At 38.2% G+C, this 22,679-nt stretch overlaps 1 protein-coding gene across 7 annotated transcripts in view; it reads left to right on the top strand.

Moving 5' to 3' along the window:
• Positions 1–22,679, top strand: part of CEP350 (centrosomal protein 350) — a 148,187-nt gene that overhangs the window by 58,114 nt on the left and 67,394 nt on the right. For 6 of the 7 annotated variants that reach the window (XM_060197768.1, XM_060197772.1, XM_060197771.1 and 3 more), the window contains 7 exons: positions 3,001–3,147; positions 6,100–6,755; positions 9,982–10,103; positions 12,756–13,813; positions 19,062–19,212; positions 19,886–20,058; positions 22,194–22,380. In XM_060197768.1, coding sequence (XP_060053751.1) covers positions 3,001–3,147; positions 6,100–6,755; positions 9,982–10,103; positions 12,756–13,813; positions 19,062–19,212; positions 19,886–20,058; positions 22,194–22,380 — 2,494 coding nt within the window. The remainder of the gene's footprint in view (positions 1–3,000; positions 3,148–6,099; positions 6,756–9,981; positions 10,104–12,755; positions 13,814–19,061; positions 19,213–19,885; positions 20,059–22,193; positions 22,381–22,679) is intronic. The other variant, XM_060197770.1, reaches the window with a different exon arrangement.

The raw sequence follows: 22,679 nt of genomic DNA on the forward strand, positions 1-22,679 counted from the left end.
ATATATCATCATATTGTAAATATGTGTGTTATATTGTGATATAATTGACATAGATGTACATATTTAGAATGTATACTTAGATAAGTTTTCAGTTATGTACATATCTTGAAACTATGTATTCACCATGAGAATGAACATTAATTGGGCCCTAATTTTACTCTATCATTTTTAATAGAAACCAACTAGGTTAAAGATAATGTTGTTTTTTTTTTAAAAAAATATTTTATTTATTTATTAATGAGAAAGATAGAAGGAGAGAGAAAGAACCAGACATCACTCTGGTACATGTGCTGCCAGGGATCGAACTCAGGACCTCATGCTTGAGAGTCCAAAGCCTTATCACTGTGCCACCTCCCGGACCCCAATGAATGGTTTTTATGTAGTGGAAGTTCATAGACAAGGGGATTGTATTTGACTGTCACTAAGTTCCTGTACTTATTCTCAAATAAGAGATTAGTCTCACATAAGGAAAGTATGGCAGTCTGTGCCAGTTGTGGTCAGACTGCATTCTGAATAGATCATAACCAGAAAAAGAATTGCCGTAGTTCTCTAGTGATGACCATTTCAAGCTGATGTTAGATTATATATATCCAGTTTTGTGGTAGAGTAATTTTCATGTATATACTGTGACTTTGATCCAGACACAGTCATTAAGTGTGCTTATGCTGTATTAATAGTTATCTATAGTCAAAGTCCTCTTTTATTACTAATGACTTCATGAGGCTATTCCCAGAAAGCCAGAATTTAGAAATAACCACTCAACACATTTGGGAGCCAACACATAAATAATTACCCCGTATATTTATGGATGCTTGCTTTGATTCAGAAAATTAGACTGAAATTGAAGAGAAGGCTGTTCTCTCATTTTGTTTAAGAACATGGAATTTCTTATGAATAAGCTGTTAAATATTTCAGATAGACCATTTAAGGTTAGTATAAAGCACGAAAACATTAAAGCATGCAAATATTTGAAAGATAAGTATCACAAATGTGTAATTTATGTTTTTTTTTTTATGTTTTTGTTTAAGATGTACTTACACACAATTCCCACCACCAGAACTCCGTATCCCATCACAACCCCCCCCCCCATAGCTTTCCTAGTCTTTAACCCTCTGGGAGTATGGACCCAGGGTCATTATGGGGTGCAGAAGGTAGAAGGTCTGGATTCTGTAATTGCTTCCCCACTGAACATGGGCATTGACAGGTTGATCCATACTCCTAGCCTGTCTCACTCTTTCCCTAGTGGGGCAGGGCTCTGGGGAAGTAGGGTTCCAGGACATATTGGTGGGGTCGTCTGCCCAGAGAAGTCCAGTTGGCATCATGATAGCATCTGGAACCTGGTGGCTGAAAGAAGAGTTAACATATTGTACCCCTCTTATCCTATGGTTTTGTCAGTGTTTCCCTTTTTATTAAAAAAAAAAAAAAAGGTGTACTTAAACTTTTAAGTGAAAGCTAACCAGTGAACTGTTTCTTTGGCTCCATGGAGTTTGTATTTTCATTCTTACATTGTTTTAGATTTAAAATAATTTATTTAGGGAGTCAGGCGGTAGCGCAGTGGGTTAAGCGCACATGACGCATAAGGACCAGTGTGAGGACCGGTGTGAGGATTCCGGTTCAAGCCCTTGGCTCCCCACCAGCAGGGGAGTCGCTTCACAGGCGGTAAAGCATGTCTGCAGGTGTCTATCTTTCTCTCTCCCTCTCTGTCTTCCCCTCCTCTGTCCATTTCTCTCTGTCCTATCCAACAATGACAACATCAACACAACAACAATAATAACTACAACAACAATAAAAACAAGGGAAACAAAAGGAAATAGATAAATATTTAAAAAATAATATATTTATATAATGTTATATTGTTAGATTTACTTCATTTGTTGTAGTTTCTATTTTGTAAGTCTAGCTGAAATATATTTGTATATACCTGAAATGTATGAAGTTGTCTGTAAAACCATTCACGAAGTGAATTTGAAGTGACTTCAAACAACTATTAGCTGTTGGTTAAATATTTCCTCAGTTTTTTTTTTCTGTTCTTATACAAAAATCATTTGTTCAGCAAGCATACATTTTACCATGCACCAGGTTCTTATGCATAGTACTTAGGGTCTAATAATGATACCAGACACTTATTTTATTGTACATGTTTTTCTTTCTGTGCCAAATTGCAATTTTATTTTATTTTATTTTTTTAAGATTTTAAAAAATATTTATTTTTTTGCCTTTTGTTGCCCTTGTTTTATTGTTGTAGTTATTATTGATGTCGTCGTTGGATAGGACAGAGAAAAATGGAGAGAGGAGGGAAGACAGATGGGGGAGAGATACATAGACACCTGCAGACCTGCTTCACCACTTGTGAAGTGACTTCCCTTGCGGTGGGCCTGCAGGTGGGGAGCCAGGGCCTTGAACTGGGATCGTTAGGCTGGTCCTTGTGCTTTGCGACACCTGTGCTTAACCCTCTGTGCTACCGCCCGACTCCCGGATACAATTTTCTGAAGGATTTAGGAATCACTAGTAATTAATACTCTTTTTTTTTTTGCTTTTGTTGCCCTTGTTGTCTTTTCAGTGTTGTTGTAGTTATTATTGTTATTGATGTCATTGTTAGGACAGAGAGAAATGGAGAGAGGAGGGGAAGACAAGGGGAGAGAAAGATAGACACCTGCAGGCCTGCTTCACCACCTGTAAAGCAACTCCTCTGCAGGTGGGGAGCCAGGAGCTCGAAGTGGGATCCTTGTGCTTTGCGCTACGTGTGCTTAACCCGCTACCACCCTACTCCCTAACACTTAATTTTCAAGGCATTTTGTACTTGAGATGTATTGGTACATTAAGATTTAATCAAGCTATTGTTTTGTAGGACTTGGCTTTACAATAAAATTGGATTATAAACATTTATTTTGTCAAAAGATATGTAAGATTAAGTAAAAAAAAAAACCTGTATGGTTGTATGGATTTTTAGGACTAAAATTCCAGTTTTAAATTCAGTCTTAAAATGTGTAAATATTTTAGGTAGTAGTCGTCTGATAAGCACATCTTCTTGGCGAGATGGACAAAAATTAGTAAAGAAGATTCTGGGACCTGCTCCCAGAATGGAACAAAAAGAACGAAGAGCAGCATCAAGTGAAAGAAGTGGAAGAGAAAGAACTACTAAATCTGGTATGTAACTATTAGATTATGTCAAAGTAGCTCAGTAATCTAGATTGTTGAGAACAGCTATTATAACTTATTTGTGTAATTACTTATAGGAAGTGAAGATACTTTTTTGGGGGGACTACTTTTGAGACTTTGCTTTGTAATTGTGAATGTAGCTTGAAAAAGAAAAATATGGATATTATTCACATATCAGTAGCATGGTGCTCTTTATTAAGCATTCTCAACTAGGTACCTGGCCATGGCAAAGCAGATTAAATGCACATAGCACTAAGCTCAAAGACCTGCACAAGGATTCAGATTTGAGTCCCCACTCCCGCCTACAAGGGGAACACTTCACAAGCAGCGAAGCAGCGAAGCAGGTGTCTAACTTTTTCACTCCCTCTCTGTTTCCCCTTTCCCCACCCCTCTCAATTTCTCTCTGTCCTATCAAACAAAATGAAATAAATAAATCAATAAATTGTCCACTGGGAGTGGTAGATTCATAGTACTGGCACAAAGCCCCAGTGAGTGGAGGCAAAAACAACAACAACAACAACAAAAAACAACAACTATGAACTAAATATTTGGTGCTGAGCATGATGAATACAGATGTTGATACATAAGTCTTTTTTTTTTTTAGCCAGCGCACACATTACAGAGCACAGAAACCCAGTTTCAAGCCCCTGGTTCCCACCAGGGGGAAGAGCTTCACAAATGGTGAAGCAGTGCTGCAGGTATCTCTCTGTCTCTTCCCCCATCTCTCTCACCAGAGCCTCAGGCATGAGAGTCTCTTTCCATAACCATCATGCTATCTGCCCCTGCCCTGCTATCTACCCCCTAAATCTATATACTTGAAACTTACGTAATGCTATAAGTTAATGTTAACTTAGAATTCTTTTTGAGGAAACAAATCTGGAAAACACTAGAGGAAGTCAGGCACTGATTTGATTATCTGAGCGAGAAGAAGAAAAAGGAAGGGCACTCCGAAGTAGTAATAGTAGGTGTAGTTGCGCCTCAGAAAGGAAGTGAAGGCAGAACCTAGAAAAAATGGGCCAAAAAAAACGTTGTAGATACAGATAGATAGATATAGATAACGATGTAAAGGCAACCTACACCTGTGATTTGGGGAGAACTATTGCAGTTTCTGCTGGAGGAGGATGGGAGCTCAGAACTTTGGTGGTGGAATTATATTCCTATTATCTTATAATTTTGTAAATCACCAGTAAAAATGATTCCTTTTTACCTTATCTTTGTATGTCAACAAAGCATTATTTAATAAAGTCTTATTAGACATTTAGTACCTTAAGAGAATTAAGACTAATAGTGCTCTCTCTCTGTCTCTCTCTCTCTCTCTCTCTCACACACACACACACACACACACACACACACACATACGTGCATGCAGGCCAGGTAGGCAGGCATTCAGTAAAGTTGATCTTTTTATTTAAGAGGTTCAGAAACAAACCCTATGAATGAAATGACTTTTTTTAAGGATGAGTAGTTAGTGGGTGATATGATTTGATGTAAGAGTCTGCAACTTTTTTTAGTTTGTTTATCAAGTCTGTTGCTTTTCTTTTTCTTTTTGGAGATGTTTTGAATACTATTTGAAATAACAAATTAAATTTTTCATAAACTCTAATTTTGGGAAATGAAATATAAATACCTATAACTTAACTTTTCTTTAGTTTACATAGATATGCATAGGTCTCTTCTAGTAGGTGTCTTTGTATGCCCAGGAGAAGAGTTGGTGGGTTATAGGGTAGATCCATTTCGAGCATTCTGATGAGTCTCCGTCTCCAGACCTTCCTTCCTTCCTTCCTTTCTTTATTTTTAAGATTTTATTTATTGATTGATGAGAAAGATAGGAGAGAGAAAGAACCAGACATCTGTGTGGTACATGTGCTGCTGGGCATTGAACTCAAGACCTCATGCTTAAGAGTCCAATGTTTTATCTACTGTGCCACCTCCCGGACCACAGTCTTCAGACTTTTCCACAGGGGTTGGACCAATTTCCATTACCACCAGCAATGTACAAGAGTTTCTTTCTCTTACAGTGTAACAGTTGATGTTTCTGTCTTTTTTAATGTATAGCATTCTCACAGGTATAAAGTGGTACCTGTGTTATTATTGTTTTTATTTTCACCTTCCTGATCATCAGTGACTTTGAGTATTTTTTTCTGTTTTTGTTTTTTAACCAGAGCATTGCTCAGCTCTGACTTATGGTGATGCAGGGGATTGAACCTTGGACTTCAGAGTCTCAAGCATGAGAGTCTGCTTTGCATAGCCATTATGCTATCTACACCTGCCCTTGAGTAATTATTTTTTTATAACTATTTTGGGAATGGGGGGAGGGGAGAGAAATATAGTTAATATTTCATAGTTATGCACATAAAAGAGAAACGGTAATTAAGTTTTCTTTTTTTATATTTATTGTTTCCCTTGTTATTTTTCATTGTTATAGTTGTTGTTACTGATGTCATCATTGTTAGATAGGACAGAGAGAAATGAAGGGAGGAGGGGAAGACAGAGGGGGAGAGAAAGATAGACACCTGCAGACCCGCTTCACTGCTTGTGAAGCGACTCCCCTGCAGGTAGGGACCCAGGGGCTCGAACCGGGATCCATATGCTGGTCCTTGTGCTTTGCGTAGCGCTACCTGCACTTAACCCGCTGCACTACTACCCGGCTCCCAGAAGATTTAATTCTTTTTTTTTTTCACTTTTTTTTATTGAGGAATTAATGTTTTACATTCAACAGTAAGTACAGTAGTTTGTACATGCATAACATTCCCCAGTTTCCCATATAACTATACAACCCCCACTAGGTCCGCTGAATTCTTACTTCAGAAAAGAAGCTTTTCTTTAGAAGATTTTGTAGGATATTTGAATTTAAGGTAAAGAAAATTTTCCTAATTTTCTCTTTGTGCAATAGATTTTATAAAATTATAAAATTCTAACACATCACTTTATACTTTGTAGGAGGTCCTATTGGAAGAGCGGAATCCGATCCCAGGCTGGATGCTTCACATAAATATCTTTCACGAAACTCAGAATGTTCAAGAAGTAGAGCTCGGTCTGAAAATAATATAAAGAAATTAGTTCCATCCCTTCCGGATAATAAACAGGAAGAAAATACTGCATTAAAGAAAGACTTTTTACCTGATGAAATTCGTGGGATTCTTGATGACCTACAGTTGGATTCTGCAGCTCAGGACACAAGACAAGAGGTTGAAGAGTTACAGAATCAGAAGGCATCAGCACCTGTACAAGTTTCTAGGAGTCATAGCCCAGTAAAGAGAAAACCTGACAGAATAACTGCTAATGAAGATCCCCCTGTTATTTCCAAAAAACGTCATTATGATACAGATGAGGTGCGACAGTACATTGTTAGACAGCAGGAGGAGAGGAAGCGGAAGCAAAACGAAGAGAAAAAGGCTCAAAAGGAGGCCACTGAGCAGAAGAACAAACGATTACAGGAACTCTACCGAAAGCAGAAAGAAGCCTTTACTAAGGCAAAAAATGTGCCTCCTGAGCCGCCAGCAAGTAGGCGGCTACAGGAAACTTATTCCAAATTGCTGCTAGAAAAAACTTTGCTGGAGGAGCCAGCTCATCAACATGTTGTGCAGGAAACACAGGTAGTGCTAGTAGGAATACGAAGATTACAAAATCATTGTTGGGGAAAACTCATTTTCATTTATCACTGCCTATTGTTACTTATTTTCTCTTTTATCAGAGCACTGATTAGCTGTGACTTATAATGGGGTAGGGGATTGAAACTGGGACTTTGGAGCCTCAGGCACGAGAGTCTCTTTGTATAATTATTATGTTATCTACCCCCAGAAAAAACTTATTTTCTATATTATTTAATTTGGCCTCCATTCCAAACAGCCATAAACTCAGTATTTTTTTAAAATTTGTTTTAAAAATTTTAATCTTTATTTGTTGGATAGAGACAGCCAGAAATCAAGAGGAAAGGGGAAGATAGAGAGGGAGAGAGACAGAGAGACACCTGCAGCCCCACTTCACCACTTGTGAAGCTTTCCCCCTGCAGGTGGGGACCGGGGGCTTGAACCTGGGTCCTTGTGCACTGTAACATATGCGCTTAACTGAGTGCGCCACCACCGGTCCCTTTAATTTTTTAAAAATCTTTATTGGATAAGGACAGCCAGAAATCAAGAGGGAAGGGGGTGATAGAGAGGGAGAGAGACACCTGCAGCACTGCTTCACCACTCGCAAAGCTTTCCCCCTGTAGGTGGGGACCGGGGGCTTGAACCTGCATCCTTGTGCATTGTAATACATGTGCTCAATCAGGTGCGCCACCACCGGCCCACTAATATTTTTCTTTTCTTTTCTTTTTTTTTTTTTTCACCAGAGCACTGTTCAGCTCTGGCTTATGGTGGTGCAGGTGATTGAACCTGGGGCTTTGAAGCCTCAGGCATGTGAGTCACTTTGCATAACCATTATGCTATCTACCCTCTGCCCACTCAGACGGTATTATATAATAATGATGACCATTTGTGAGATTTAGTAATCAGTATTGAAAATTTTTGTCCAATTAAGAGTTTTGTGGGGTGATTGCTACCATCTCTGTTCATCTTGTCATTTTTATTAGCTATAAACCTGTCTGGTTTCCAGTGTATTACTGTGCAAAGTTAGATTATACTATTAAAAGCCCAGCTTTGTTACTTGTGCTGAAATCAGAAAATATTTTAGTTTAGTGTGATAAATTTCTGAATGTTGCTAATATTTTTTTAATATTTATTTATTTTCCCTTTTGTTGCCCTTGTTTTTTTTTTTGTTGTTGTTGTTTTTATTGATGTCATCGTTGTTTGATAGGACAGAGAGAAATGGAGAGAGGAGGGGAAGACAAAGGGGGAGAGAAAGATAGACACCTGCAGACCTGCTTCACCACTTGTGAAGTGACTCCCCTGCAGGTGGGGAGCCGCCCAGGGCTCAAAGCGGTATCCTTAAGCTGGTCCTTGCACTTAACCTCCTATGCTACTGCCTGACTCCCTATTGCTAATATTTTTAAAAACAAGAACAGCAGTGAGCAGATACCACATGCCTCATATTGTTTTAAAGACTTTGTGGGCTTAAACTTCAGTAAATCTCCATAACCCTGAGAAGAGTAAGTACAGTTAATATCTCTACATACCTGGCTAAAAACCAAACTGCAGTCTAGAAAAACTATTACTTCCTCCAAATTATGCTGTTAGCATTAGGTACCCTTGTTGGATTTCAGCTATAATTTTCACATTACTTAAAAAATGTTAATGAGTAAGGGAGAGATAGAGAACATGAATGAGAATACTGCTCTGTCACATGTGATGCTGGTGACCAAACATGGGACTTCATACTTGCAAGTCTGACTCACTACCTATTTTGTCACCTCCTAGACTACACAGATATACTTTTACTATAAATGATGAAAATATTTTTTATTTTCTTTCTTTTTTTTCTCCTAGAGGCATTCTTTTTTTTTCTCTCTCTTTTATTTTTTATTTGATAGAGAGAAACTCGGAGGAGAGCGGGAGATAGAGAGAATGAGAGTGAGATAGATACAGACTTGCTTCACTCATGAAGTATCTACACTGCAGGTACAGAAAGGGGAGGTAGGGCTCGAACCTGGTTCCTTGTGTGGGTCCTTGCACATAGTACTATGTGCGCTTAACTGGGTGTGCCACTGTCTGGCCCACCTTTAATGATATATATATATATATATATATTAGGTATTTTACTAGTTAATTTTAGATAGAGATAGAATTGCTTCTTGGTATTTTGATTAAGATCAAGTGGCGATAGAGAGTGTGTGACTGAATGCAGCACTTTGCCATAGGTGGTGACAGATTGAACCTGGGACCTCATGTTTCCAGGTCCAAAGCTGCCCTATCTTCTGCGCTACTATAGTTGTCAATGAAAATTTGTTTATTTTTATTATTGAAAAGACAGAGAGAAACTGAGGGGGGCTAGAGATAGGAAAAGAGACAGAGAGCCACCTGCAGCCCTGCTTCACCACTCATGAAGCTTTCCCCCCTGCAGGTGGGGACCAGTGGCTTGAATTCAAATCTTTGTACACTGTAATGTCTACACTTAACCAGGTGTGCCACCCGCCTGGCCCCATAATTGTCAATTTTTAAAAAATATTTACTATGTTATTTTTATTAATGAGAGGGTTAGGAGGAGAGAGAATGAAAGAACCAGACATCACTCTGGAACATGTGCTGCTGGGGATCAAGCTCAGGACCTCATGTTTGAGAGTCCAATGTTTAAGCCACTGTGTCATCTCCTGATCACCATAATTATGATTTTTTTTTTTAACCAGAGCACTGTTCAGCTCTGGCTTATGGTGGTGAACCTGGGACTTGATGGAGCCTCAGGCTTGAGAATCTGTTTGTATAACCATTATTCTATCTACCCCACCCATAATTGTCAATTTATTATTATTTTTTTATATTTATTTATTCCCTTTTGTTGCCCTTGTTGTTTTATTGTAGTAGTTACTGTTGATATCGTTGTTGTTGGATAGGACAGAGAGAAATGGAGAAGGGGAGAGAAAGATAGACACCTGCGGACCTGCTTCACCGCCTGTGCAGCGAATTCCCTGCAGGTGGGAAGCTGGGGGCTCGAACCGGGATCCTTACACCGGTCCTTGGGCTTTGCGCCACGTGCGCTTAACCCTCTGTGCTACTGCCCAACTCCCAATTGTCAATTTTTAACACTTAAGTTTGAATTGCTTTTATTAGAGAAAAAAAGTCTACATTTGATCTTTGTAAAACTGAAATGACATAATTTTATCTCATCTGCTATATGTGTATGGGTTTGTGTTGGGAATCAGATAAATTTGATGTCCTTTTCTCCTAGATTAAACCAGGTTATCAGCCATCTGGAGAGTCTGACAAAGAAAACAAAGTGCAGGAACGTCCCCCAAGTGCATCTTCCAGTAGTGACTTGTCTCTGTCAGAACCTCCACAACCTCTGGCAAGGTAAAAAGGGGAGAATGAAAGATGATTAAAGTTCTTTCTTTCTCAGTGAATTTTGTTAACTGACATCCTGTGAGCAAGAGGTTTATATAAAATGATTAATATCTTCTGATGTCAAAGACTTGAGTACCTGATAAACATTTATGTTTACTGCATGTACTATGTATTTGTTCCACCTTTGCTTTGCCTGTCCTGTAATATAGTGTAAATAACAATTTTTTGGAAGTCACCTATGGTTGGAAGCATTCTTGCCATGTTTGAACAAACATAAAGAAGTTTGTTGAATGTACAAATCACAATGAAATTAATAATTTGAGGTATTTATAGTAAATCATTTTCAAAAGGTATTTCCTTTTTTGTTAATATTTTATCTATTTACTTTTTTATATTTATTTATTTTCCCTTTCGTTGCCCTTTTTTTATTGATGTTGTAGTTATTATCATTGTTGTTGTTGATTTCATCGTTGTTAGATAGGACAGAGAGAAATGGAGAGAGGAAGGGAAGATAGAGGGGAAGAGAAAGACAGATACCTACAGACCTGCTTCACCGTCTGTGAAGCGACTCCCCTACAGGTGGGGAACTGGTCCTTTGCTTTGCGTATGTGTGCTTAACCTGCTGTGCTACTTTTTAATGAACTGGGCTCGAACTGGGATCCTTAGGCTGGTCCTTGAGCTTTGCGCCACCTGCGCTTAACCCGCTGTGCTACTCCCTGACTCCCTATTTGTTTTTTCTATCAGTACTGCTCAGCTCTGTCTTATAGTGGTGCAAAGGATTGAACCTGATACCTTGGAGTCTCAGGCCTGAGAGTCTGTGTATAACCTTTATGCTATCTCCCCCACCACTTTCTCAGTGCTCAGAACATTAGTGGTAGAAATGAATTCAAATTTAAACACTTTGACTATAGACCTCCTGTGCTTCTATGTTACACTGCTTCCTTTTTTCTTAAAAAAGTTTTATATTATTTATTGGATAGAGACAGAAAAATCAAGAGGGAAAGGGAAGAAAGATGTGCAGAGGATAGATGGCACAGTCGTTATGCAAATAGACTCATGCCTGAGGCTCCAAAATCCCAGGTTCAATCCCTCACACCATCACCAGCACATGCCAGAGCTGAGCAGTGCTATGGTAAAAAAAAAAAAAAAGAGAGAGAGAGAGAAATAAAGGGATAGAGTGAGAGAGAGATACCTGCAGCAATACTTGTTCATGAGCAATCAAGTGCTCATAAACCTCCCCCAATCCCCTTGTGGTGGGCAGGGGGATTGAACTGAGGTCCTTGCACATTGTCATGTGGGCACTCAATTGAATATACCACCATCTGACCTTAATGAAATGTTTCACATGACTTGTTTAAGGTTGTAAATCCATTGCAAAATTTAAACATAAGTACATAAATTTTTTTTAACTTGACTGTTTTTAGGTTGCTGTACCTTCAATTCATCTCAGTCCTACTATTGTCAGATGTATTTTAAAAAATACTTTATTTATTTATTAATGACAAAGATAGGAGGAGAGAGAAAGAGAGAAAGAACCAGTCATCACTGGTAAATGTGCTGCTGGGGATTGAACTCAGGACCTCATGCTTGAGAGTCCAATGTTTTATCTACTGTGCCATTTCCCAGACCACATTGTCGGATGTATTTTTCTGGCTTCATTTCTTTAATTCTTTCTTTTTTCTGAGTTTCCTTTTAGTGCTAAACAAATTGCTGAATATTAAAAACAAGTCAAACACCTATTTGTTTTTAGCCTTATGTATCTTATACCAGTCTTCCTTTCTCTAATTTACTACTTTTTAAAATATTTATTTATTTACTGCCTTTTCTTGTTGCCCTTATTGTTTTTTATTGTTGTAATTGTTGTTGTTGTTGTTATTGTTGTTATTGTTGTTGTTAGATAGGACAAAGAGAAATGGATAGTGCAGGGGAAGACAGAGAGGGGGAGAGAAAGATAGACACCTGCAGACCTGCTTCACCGCCTGTGAAGCGACTCCCTTGTAGGTGGGGAGATGGGGGCTTGAAATTTGCTACTTTTAAAGTAACTTTATAACAATTTTAAAAAATTTTCAGTATTATATACATACATATGCATATGTATATACATAATTGTATGCAAAGAGACTTTCATGCCTGGAGCTCTGAAATCCCAGGTTCAATCCCCCAAATCACCATAAACCAGAGCTTATTAGTGCTCTGGCAAAAAAAAAAAAAAAAGTGAAAGATAAAAAGGGAGGAGATATTTATTGATAGAGTAATATATAACATACATTAATACTTAGCAATATTAAGCACTTAATTTTTCAATCAAACTGTAGAAATAGTATTACAATTTTTTTTCTGTAGAACTTTAAAAGTTATAATGCTTCCAACTTGAAGAAACCATTCTATAAAACAGTATGTATGATAAGATACTACTTTGTGAAAAGAGCAGCAGTAAGATAATAACCTATGTTAGACAGAAAAATGTAAGAATGTTATTCTATGAAATGTTATATAGTGCCTCTTATTACTTAGCTATGTGTGAACTTTATCTTTTTCTCCTTTTGTTCTCCTTTGAATATGGTTTAATTTTATAGTCACAAAAAAACCAACAACATTGAAGAAAAATGACTCACTTATGAATTGCTGTGCTAGCTAATATAGTGTAACTTTTATTTTCAGAAGGGACTTGATGGAGCCTACGTGGATGCAACCTGATAGACTGAGCCCACGAGTACACCATTCTCAACCGCAGTCGCTTGGAACAGCTGGAAACTTACTTTCCCATCTCTTGAGTGTAGACCGTGTAGGAATTTTGCATAAGGATTTTGAATCTATTTTACCAACCAAGAAGAATCGTAATATGGCTTCAGGGCCATTAACTTTTACACCTCAACCATATCTGACCTCACCAGCTGCTCATCCAGATGCCTTGTTAAAACCTAGTGTTAGCCAATACAAGAGTAAACTGGATCGTATTGAAGCCTTGAAAGCAACAGCTGCTTCTTTGTCCAACAGGATTGAAAATGAAGCCAAGAAATTAGCTGGGGCTAACATTAACTATGGGTCTGTGTGGAACTCTGAGTATGATGTACAGCAAAGACCTCAAGAAGATGAACCTTGGGCCAAGTCTGTAAGTCCACCTGTGAAAGAGGACACTGAAGATATTTTCTCTGCCAGAATTCAAAAGATGCTGGGGACCTGTGTATCTCATGCAACTTTTGATGATGATCTTCCTGGTGTAGGCAACCTTAGTGAATTTAAAAAGCTTCCTGAGATGATAAGACCTCATAGTGCCATATCAAGCTTGAGAATAACATCTCCTGGTCCCAAACCAGAAGGGCTGCTGGCACAGTTGTGTAAGAGGACGATTGACTCTTCTAGCTCTGATGTGCAAGCTTCTTCTCCAGGCAAAGCGAAAAGATCTCTTGGTTCCAGCAATGATTCAGTGAGTGAAGGACCTCTTCTTAGTGAGGGTAGTCTGTCTGAAGAAGAAGGAGGTCAAGATCAGCGGCCACTTTTGAAAGTAGCAGAAATTTTAAAAGAAAAAGAGTTTTGTGCTGGAGAAAGAAATACTTACGAACCCATCAAAGAGTTCCAGAAGGAAGCTGAAAAATTTTTGCCAATATTTGGACACATAGGTGGTACACAAAGCAAAGGACCATGGGAAGAATTGGCAAAGGGAAGTCCACATAGTGTCATTAATATCTTTACAAAATCATATCAGTTATATGGAAAAGGTGAGAAAAGTTAGCAAGCTGTGTAATACTTATCATTTTTTATGTTTATTTATTTATTCCCTTTTGTTGCCCTTGTTGTTTTATTGTTGTAGTTATTATTATTGTCATCATTGTTGGATAGGACAAAGAGAAATGGAGAGAGCAGGGGGAAGACAGGGGGAGAGAAAGATAGATACCTGCAGATGTGCTTCACCACTTGTGAAGTGACTCCCTTGCAGGTGGGGAGCCAGTGCTCGAACCAGGATCCTTACCCTGGTCCTTGCGCTTTGCGCCACCTGCGCTTAACCCTCTACGCTATAGCCTGACTCCCAATACTTAAAATTCTATACAGAATAAGTGCAGGTTTCTGTTTTGCTTTATGAACACAGTAGAAACTTTTTTTTTTCCTCCATGGTTATCGCCTGGGCTCAGTGCTTGAACTATGAATCCTTTGCTCCTAGCAGCCAGTTTTTCCATTGTTATTGCTGCTGTTATTGTTGTTGGATAGGACAGAGAGAAATTGAGAGAAGAGAGGTAGATAGAGGGGGGAGAGAAAGATGGACACCTTCACATCTGCTTCACCACTTGTGAAGCAACTCCCCTGCAGGGACTCGAACCGGAATCCTTGAACTGTCCTTGTGCTTCGCACTATGTGTGCTTAACCTATTGCATTACCACCCGGCCCCCAGTAGAAACTTTTTTTTTAAAGATTTTTTAATTTATTAATGAGAAAGATGGGAGAGAGAAAAAGAACCAGACATCACTCTGGTACATGTGCTGCTGGGGATTGAACTCAGGATCTCGTGTGAGAGTCCAGTGCTCTGTTTACTGCGCCACTTCCCGGATCACAAAACTTCTTAATGCTCTTGTTATTCATAGTTTGAACTATCTTTAGTTAAGCTAGGGAAATACCATACCAACTTATACACCAGTCTTTTACTCTGGAGGTCCCAGAGACCTCAGGTTGAACCACCAGTGCTGAGCAGTGCTCTGGTAAAGATAAACAAATACATAAAATTATGTGCAGGGAGTCGGGCGGTAGCGCAAAGTGCAAGGACTGCCGTAAGGATCCCAGTTCGAGTCCCTGGCTCCCTACCTGCAGGGGAGTTGCTTCATAGGCGGCGAAGCAGGTCTGCAGGTGTCTATCTTTCTCTCCCCCTCTGTCTTCCCCTCCTCTCTTCATTTCTCTCTGTCCTATCAACAACAACAATAATAATTACAACAACAAGGGCAACAAAAGGAAATAAAAATAAAAAAGCAAAAAAAATTATGTGCAGATTTTACTTAGATTATTAGTAATCTGATTTTCCAATTTTTAGTTGTTATTGTCATAAAACAATAGTTGGTTACTGGGCTGGCAAAACAGCTCACCTAAATAGTGCACTGTTTGCCCTGTGAGGAACCCACGTTTCAGCCTGGCCCCACCACACTGAAGGAATCTTCAGTGCTGTGGTTTATCCCCCCCCCCCCCCCCGCCTCTCTGTCTCAGAAATTCAGTACCAAAGTGGTAAATCCCCAGAGGTTACAAAAACAATAGACATTTTTGGTCTAGAGAAATTAATATGTGATATTTAATATTGATATGTATTTAAACAGAAAATAAGTACCTTTTTTTTTTTTAAAAAAAAAAGGTTAATGAGAGGAAGACAGAGATACAGAGAGATAGACACATAGAGAAAGACCAGAACACTGCTCAGCTCTGGCTTATTTTGAGGCCAGAGCTTATTTTGGCTTATTCTGGGGATTGAACCTGGGAGCTCAGAACTTCAGGCCTGAAAATCTTTTGTATAACCATGATGCTATCTCCCCAGCCTGAAAATAAGTACTTTTTAATATAGTGATTTGTGAATTATTGAGACTACAGAGGTTAGAAATGGAGAGAGGCCATTGTAGTAATACTGCTAGTATGAAAACAAAAGTATTACTGTCTGTCAAAACAATTTTGACCAGTACTATAGTTATTTATTTGGGTCCAGAAACAATAATTTATATAAGGCTTTCTTCTTATCCCTATTATTGTGAAAGCACCACTTTCCTTTTTTTTTTTTTTTTTTAGTTATTTTTATTTATTATTTATTATTTTTATTTATTATTGGAGACAGAGAAATTAAGAGGGGAGGTTGAGGTAGAGAGACACTTGGCAGTCCTGCTTTACCACTTGTGAAGCTTTCTCCCTGCAGTTTGGAAAAGCTGGAACCTGGGTCCTTGTTCATTGTAATGGGAGCACTTAAACCAGGTCCACCACAGCCTGGCCCCCACAACTTTCCCCTCTCCTTTCCCCACTCCTCCCCCTCCCCTCCCCTTCCCCTGCCCTCCCTTTCCCTTCCCCCTTCCCTTTCCCCTGCCCTCACTTCCCCTTTCCCCTGCCCTCCCTTCCCCTTCCCCTTCTTGCCTCCCGGGTTATTGCTGGGGCTTGATGCCTACACTTTGAATTCACTGGTCCTAGAGGCTGTTTTTTTCCTTTTGTTGCCCTTGTTGTTTATCATTGCTGCGCTACCACCCGGCCTCAACAACTTTCCTTTTCTTTTTATTTTTTTTTAAATTTTATTTTTATTTTTTATTTAAGAAAGGATTAATTAACAAAACCATAATGTAGGAGGGGTACAACTCCACACAATTCCCACCGCCCAATCTCCATAACCCACCCCCTCCCATGATAGCTTTCCCATTCTCTAGCCCTCTGGGAGCATGGACCCAGGGTCGTTGAGGGTTGCAGAAGGCAGAAGGTCTGGCTTCTGTAATTGCTTCCCCGCTGAACATGGGCGTTGACTGGTCGGTCCATACTCCCAGTCTGCCTCTCTCTTTCCCTAGTAGGGTGGGTCTCTGGGGAAGCTGAGCTCCAGGACACATTGGTGGGGTCTTCAATCCAGGGAAGCCTGGCCAGCATCCTGGTGGCATCTGGAACCTGGTGATTGAAAAGAGAGCTAACATACGAAGCCAAACAAATTGTTGAGCAATCATGGATCCAAAGCTTGGAATAGTGGAGAGGAAGTGTTAGGGAGGTACTCACTGCAAACTCTAGTGTACTTCTGCTTTCAGGTATATATTTTGCAGTAGTTTATGGATACGTGTGAACATAAGCTCTCTCTCACAGAAAATGGTGTATAACTAGGTTATGGGACTTTGTTAGAAAGTAAACCACCTGAGATGGAATTAGAGTGTACTATAAAAGGAAAGGTCTCACCCGAGTAATGAAGCTGAAGGGTTGTCATTCCACACGTGAAGTCTCTGGACACAGTCTGAGGTGAAGCATGTTAAGGTGGCAATCGTTGCTTTGCAACTTTCCTTTTCTATGATGGACTCAGTGTTTCAAGACTCAGCCATAGTTCTTACCCATCTTCTGCTAAGATAACTATAGAAATTTAGGTTGGAGACAGCGTGAGTCAGCTATTAGTACTATGGTTGTTTGTTATATTTTTTTGTACATAGTGAACAACTTATTTGGCAAATGAATTTGATTTCACTTGTTTACCTCACACTTAATTAGGTGGCACATTGCATTTTCCTAGAATTTGTATTTAAACATCTTTTTTTTATTTTAAAGATGTGTACTTTATTTTTTTTTATATTTATTTTCCCTTGTTTTTACTGTTGTTGTTATTGATGTCATCGTTGTTGGATAGGACAGAGGGAAATGGAGAGAGGAGGGGAAGACAGAGAGGGGGAGAGAAAGATAGACACCTGCAGACCTGCTTCACCACCTGTGAAGCGACCCCCCCCCCCCTTCCAACCAGGATCCTTAACACTGGTCCTTGCACTTTGCACCACGTGCGCTTAACCTGCTACACTACCGCCTGACTCCTGTATTTAAACATTTTGATATGATCATTTGATGTTGCTCTCTTTTATTTAGCACATTTGTGGGTGATAAAGGTTTTTTTTTCTTTTAAAGTTCTTTTTCTTTTGGTGAAAGTAAAGTATATAAATCAGTACTCTTGGGATTTTCGTTATTATTATTAGTGCATAGATTTAGTTACTTTGTGTGTGTGTGTGTGTGTGAGAGAGAGAGAGAGAGGAAACCACTGGAGCAGTGCTCAGCCCTTACTTATGGTAGTGCTGAGGAGTGGACCTGGGACCTCTGACTTGAGGCATGCAAGCTCTACTCTAAAACATTGGTCTGTCTAGAGCCTGCTTCTCTACCCCACTCCCTTTATTTATAAGAACAACTTGGTTTACCCATAAATTCTTTTTTCTCTCTCAGCTTTAAAAGCAATTTTTGGGTAGTTACAGGTAAGAAAAGGTAGAGTTAAGAGGACAGGCAAGCAAAAGCATATCCCCTAAGGGTCAGGAGCAGGCAGGATGGGTAATAAAGGCTCTGCTTCAAATTCTCCTAGTACTCTTTTTTTTTTTTCCTTCCTTTTCCTGTGTAGCATCCTAGTACTCTTAAATAAAGATATTATAGTGGCAGCTGGGCCAGGTGGGCGCACCTGCTAAGTGCACATAGTACCATGCAGAAGGATATGTGTAAGGACCTGGGTTTGAGCCCCTGCTCCCCACCTGCAGCGGCAAAGCTTCACAAGTGGTGAAGCAGTTCTGCAGATGTGTATCTTTCTCTCCCCCTCTCAGTTTCTCTCTGTCTTATCATATGGGGGAAAAAAAGGCCACCAGATACGGTGAATCTGTAGCACCAGCACCAAGCCCCAGCAACTGAAGGCAAAAATATATATATATGTATATATATATTATAGTTATACTGAAATGTTTAGAGTTGAAATGATGTTATCTCATCTTTGCCTCAGTAATCTGTGAGGGTTGTAGGAAATGGGGAGAAGAGGAATTTTGATTGAAATCAGATTGGTTATATATTGATCATTGTTGAAGCTGGGTGGTGAATACATTGATTTTTTTAAAATTTATTTCTTTATTGGGGAATTAATGTTTTATATTCAACAGTAAATACAATAGTTTGTACATGCATAACATTCCCCAGTTTCCCATTTAACAAGACAACCCCCACTATGTCATTTATCATCCTTCATGGACCTGTATTCTCCCACCCCAGAGTCTTTTACTTTGGTGCAATACGCCAATTGAATACATTGATTTTTATTTGTTTGTTTACTTGTTTTTTCTTATTCTCTCTGTGTATTTTTGATAGTTCTAATAAAAGCTCTAAAATGTATTATTAGGTATAAATTGAAAAGAAGCAATAATGATAGTAAAGTATAATGTCCTTAAATCCATGCTGTTAATTTCCATGTTGCAGAATACTTTGCTTATTATTTTTGATCTTCATTTCAAAGCATATTTCACTGGTTACTTTTGACAGGATTTGATGACAAATTGGAAAGAGGAACGTCAGCATCACGACCTTTGAATGCTATCACAACCCCTCTAAGCAGCATTTCGTATGAAGATGATTTTGTCTCCTCTCCAGGGAGTGGGACTTTGACAGAAAAAAAATCAACTCTTGAACCTAAGTAAGAATATATTAACAACAAAATAATACGAATTAGAAAAGTTACATGCAGAAATGAACTGTGGGTTGAGTACTAGTAAAATTTTGCTTGTTTAATGATACATGTTGGGCCACATATCATAGCAGTTGTTAGGAGAATTTACTCTAGATTCAGAATGGTTGAGTTAGTTCTGTGTTTGGGGATGTTTCTCTCCCTCCCCATGCCTAAGTCTCCTTATGTGTAAAACTGGGGAAATAATAGTACTTCCCTCAAAGAGTGTAATGAATATTCAATGCAATACAGAGTTCTTAGAGCCTGATATGTAGTAAGTAATGTATAGTTTGTTAAATTAGTCTTTGATTTTATACTATTCCATAGCATTCTAAGAAAGTTAAAAAATTGTTTATATGATAGAGGACTACTTAGTAGGTACTTGATTCCATGATCCTAAGTAAACAGTAGAAAGTATCTTTATTATAGTTATGTTCTTTTAATTAAATATTTTGTTATTTTAAAACAACATTTTTTTTTGAGATTTTAGATTATAGATTTTAAGATTATAGGGGTTTAATTCCACATGGCACCCACCACCAGAGTCTTATGCTCCCCAATATAATAGATTTTAAATATCTGTAATTTTGGTTGTGCTTAAGATTTTCAATTTTTTTAATCAATAATATTTATGTTATGACAGTATTGGTGGTAGCAGTTTAGGCATTGAGGAAGATCATTCTTGCAGGAAGTCTGCTTATGAACTTTCTTCTGTTGATGCTACCTGCCAACATTCATCAGGGGGTCAGTCTCCTGCGTCATCTTGTTCATCTACTGCTTCCAAAGGAAAGAAGGGAAAAAAGGAACAAATGGAATGTAAGATGAAATCTACTAGTAACTTCCTCTCATCATTGATTTGCTAGTAATCTAGAGTTATAATTTGATCGTGTAAAAAGTTAGATTCATTATTTATGAAAATGAAATTAATGTTCACATTTGTTTATCATTACAGATAAATAGCACTTTTAGTAAGCCTTTTCCTTAATACAAAAGGAATACATTTTCAATGATAAAGAGAAGTTATAGATAAACAACCATTCAAAAAATACAAATCCCTACTGATCACCTTGCTAAAAATAGCTACTGTTAACACTTCTGGTGATATATTTAAAATCTGTATTTAAAAACAGAATTATAAATAATGTTTTGCAGCCACTTTTTATCCATTAGGTATATCTCTGAGCACGCTTAAATGTAATAATCAAATTTCTTTATGAAAATAAAGCTAACAATGGAGACTTCATGTGGTTATTTTGGAACTCTCATGAAATTAGCAAATATAATTCATACATCCTAGGAGCACATCTGACTCATTGGCACTGTAAATATTTTTAAGTGATTAACACACTGTACAATTGCTTCAGTTCTACTTTTCGTTGTGATTTGTAAGCCTATAGGTAAGAGATATCAATTTGGCAGAAGCATCTTTTGAAAAATCACATGATGGCCATGAGGGAGTTATTTTGCTTCTTTTTTTTTTTTTGGAAATAAACTTTGTTTAGCTTCCGAGATCAGACAAGATGGGGGTGTGTGCAGAGTGGTATGGCCCTAGACGAAAATAAACTTTGCTTGTAGAGTTGGAGAGATAAAGGGGGAGAAAAAAAAATCAGTGAACATAGAAATCTATCTAAATATTAAAATCACCTGCAATCCCTCTACCTGCAGATAGTTAACATTTTTTTTTGCCAGCCCTTGCGCTTTGCGCCGTGTGCACTTAACCCACTGCACTATCGTCCAACCCCCCGATAGTTAACACTTTAAAATTTTATTTTTATTTTATGACATAATACACGTAACATAGGTTTTTATCACTTCAACCATTCTCAAATCTATAGTTCAATACCATTATATTCACATGTAGTTGTGCAATCATAACCATTGTTCATCTCCAAAACTTTTTAACATTCTGTACTGAAACTTTGTTACCAACAAACAATACTTACAGATTTCCCCTAGTTCCTGTAAATCATTGTTCCATGTGTGTTTGACCACTCGAGATAGTTTGAGTGATATTGTACAATGTTTGCCCCTTTGTGTCCCCCTATTTCACTTTACATAATGTCTTCTAGGTTCAACAATGTTGTAGCATGTAGAATATCCCTTCCTTTCAAAACTGAGTAGTGTTGTGTTATATATAAGTATCACAATTTATCCATTGATCATCAACTGAGGGAGATTTTGATTGTTTTCCAGCTATTGTTCTATGAACATTTGTATACAAATACCTGTTTGATTCCCTGATGTCAGTTTTTATGTGTATGACTTGTTGACTCAAACTATAATACTATATTTAATTTTTTAATTATTTTTATTTATTGCATAGAGACAGCCAGAAATCGAGTGGAAGGGGGAAATAGAGAGGGAGAGAGACAGAGAGACACCTGCAGCACTACTTCACCATTTGTGAAGCATTCCCCCTGCAGGTGGGGACTGGGGGCTTGAACCCTGGTCCTTGAACATTGTAACATGTATGCTAACCAGTTGTGCCACTACTTGGTCCCTTATATTTAATTTTTTTGGGAATTGCCATACTGTTTTCCATAGTCAACCCTCCAGTTTCTCTATAGACTTGCTACCATTTCTTGTTCAGGATTTTTTTTCTTCTTCATTTTTTTTTTTCAACAGGGCTTTTTTCCCCCCGAAGCTTCACACCTGCATGATACCACCACTCTCAGTAGTCAGTCTCTCTTTCCCCATTCCCCTCTTCTTTTTGTTGAAAAGGATAGGGAGAAATTGAGAGGGAAAGGGGAGATAGAGAGAGAGAGAGATAGACACCTGCAACACTACTTCACCACTTGTGAAGCTTCCTCCTGCCTCAGCCAATAACCCTGGTGGCAAAAAAAAAAATCTAGTCTTTGCATTTTATTATTTTATTGAAATCAGAACACCAATTATATGTCAATAGCTTCTAACTTTGGATATGAACTTCATAAGAAATTTACTCTTAACAGGGTTGGACTCACTCACTGGGAGTATTCAAAACACAATTCTTGATGAGGAAAAAGTGCACTCTGGTTCAGAACGCGGCTCTCATCAAGGAAAGAAATCTGGGACCAGTAGCAGACTTTCTGTTAAAGATTATGAGCAGACTTTTGACACTGACAGCACTTTGGAGGATGTTTCTGGTCATTCACTGAGGTATAGTAATGCATATTTTATACTATAATTAATAAGTAAAGTTATAATATAATTGATATTTGAATACTCCACTTAATAAATTTCTACTTTTTCTATTTTTGACCTTAAAGTTTTACTTATAGTTCTTGTCTTTTTTTAATTATTAATTTTTTTAAAGACTTTTTAAAAAAAAATTTATTTATTCCCTTTTGTTGCCCTTGTTGTTTTATTGTTGTAGTTATTATTGTTGTTGTCGTTGTTGGATAGGACAGAGAGAAATGGAGAGAGGAGGGGAAGACAGAGAGGAGGAGAGAAAGACA

This window comes from Erinaceus europaeus, chromosome 9 (genome assembly GCF_950295315.1).
Source record: "Erinaceus europaeus chromosome 9, mEriEur2.1, whole genome shotgun sequence".
In the NCBI taxonomy this organism is placed as follows: domain Eukaryota; kingdom Metazoa; phylum Chordata; class Mammalia; order Eulipotyphla; family Erinaceidae; genus Erinaceus; species Erinaceus europaeus.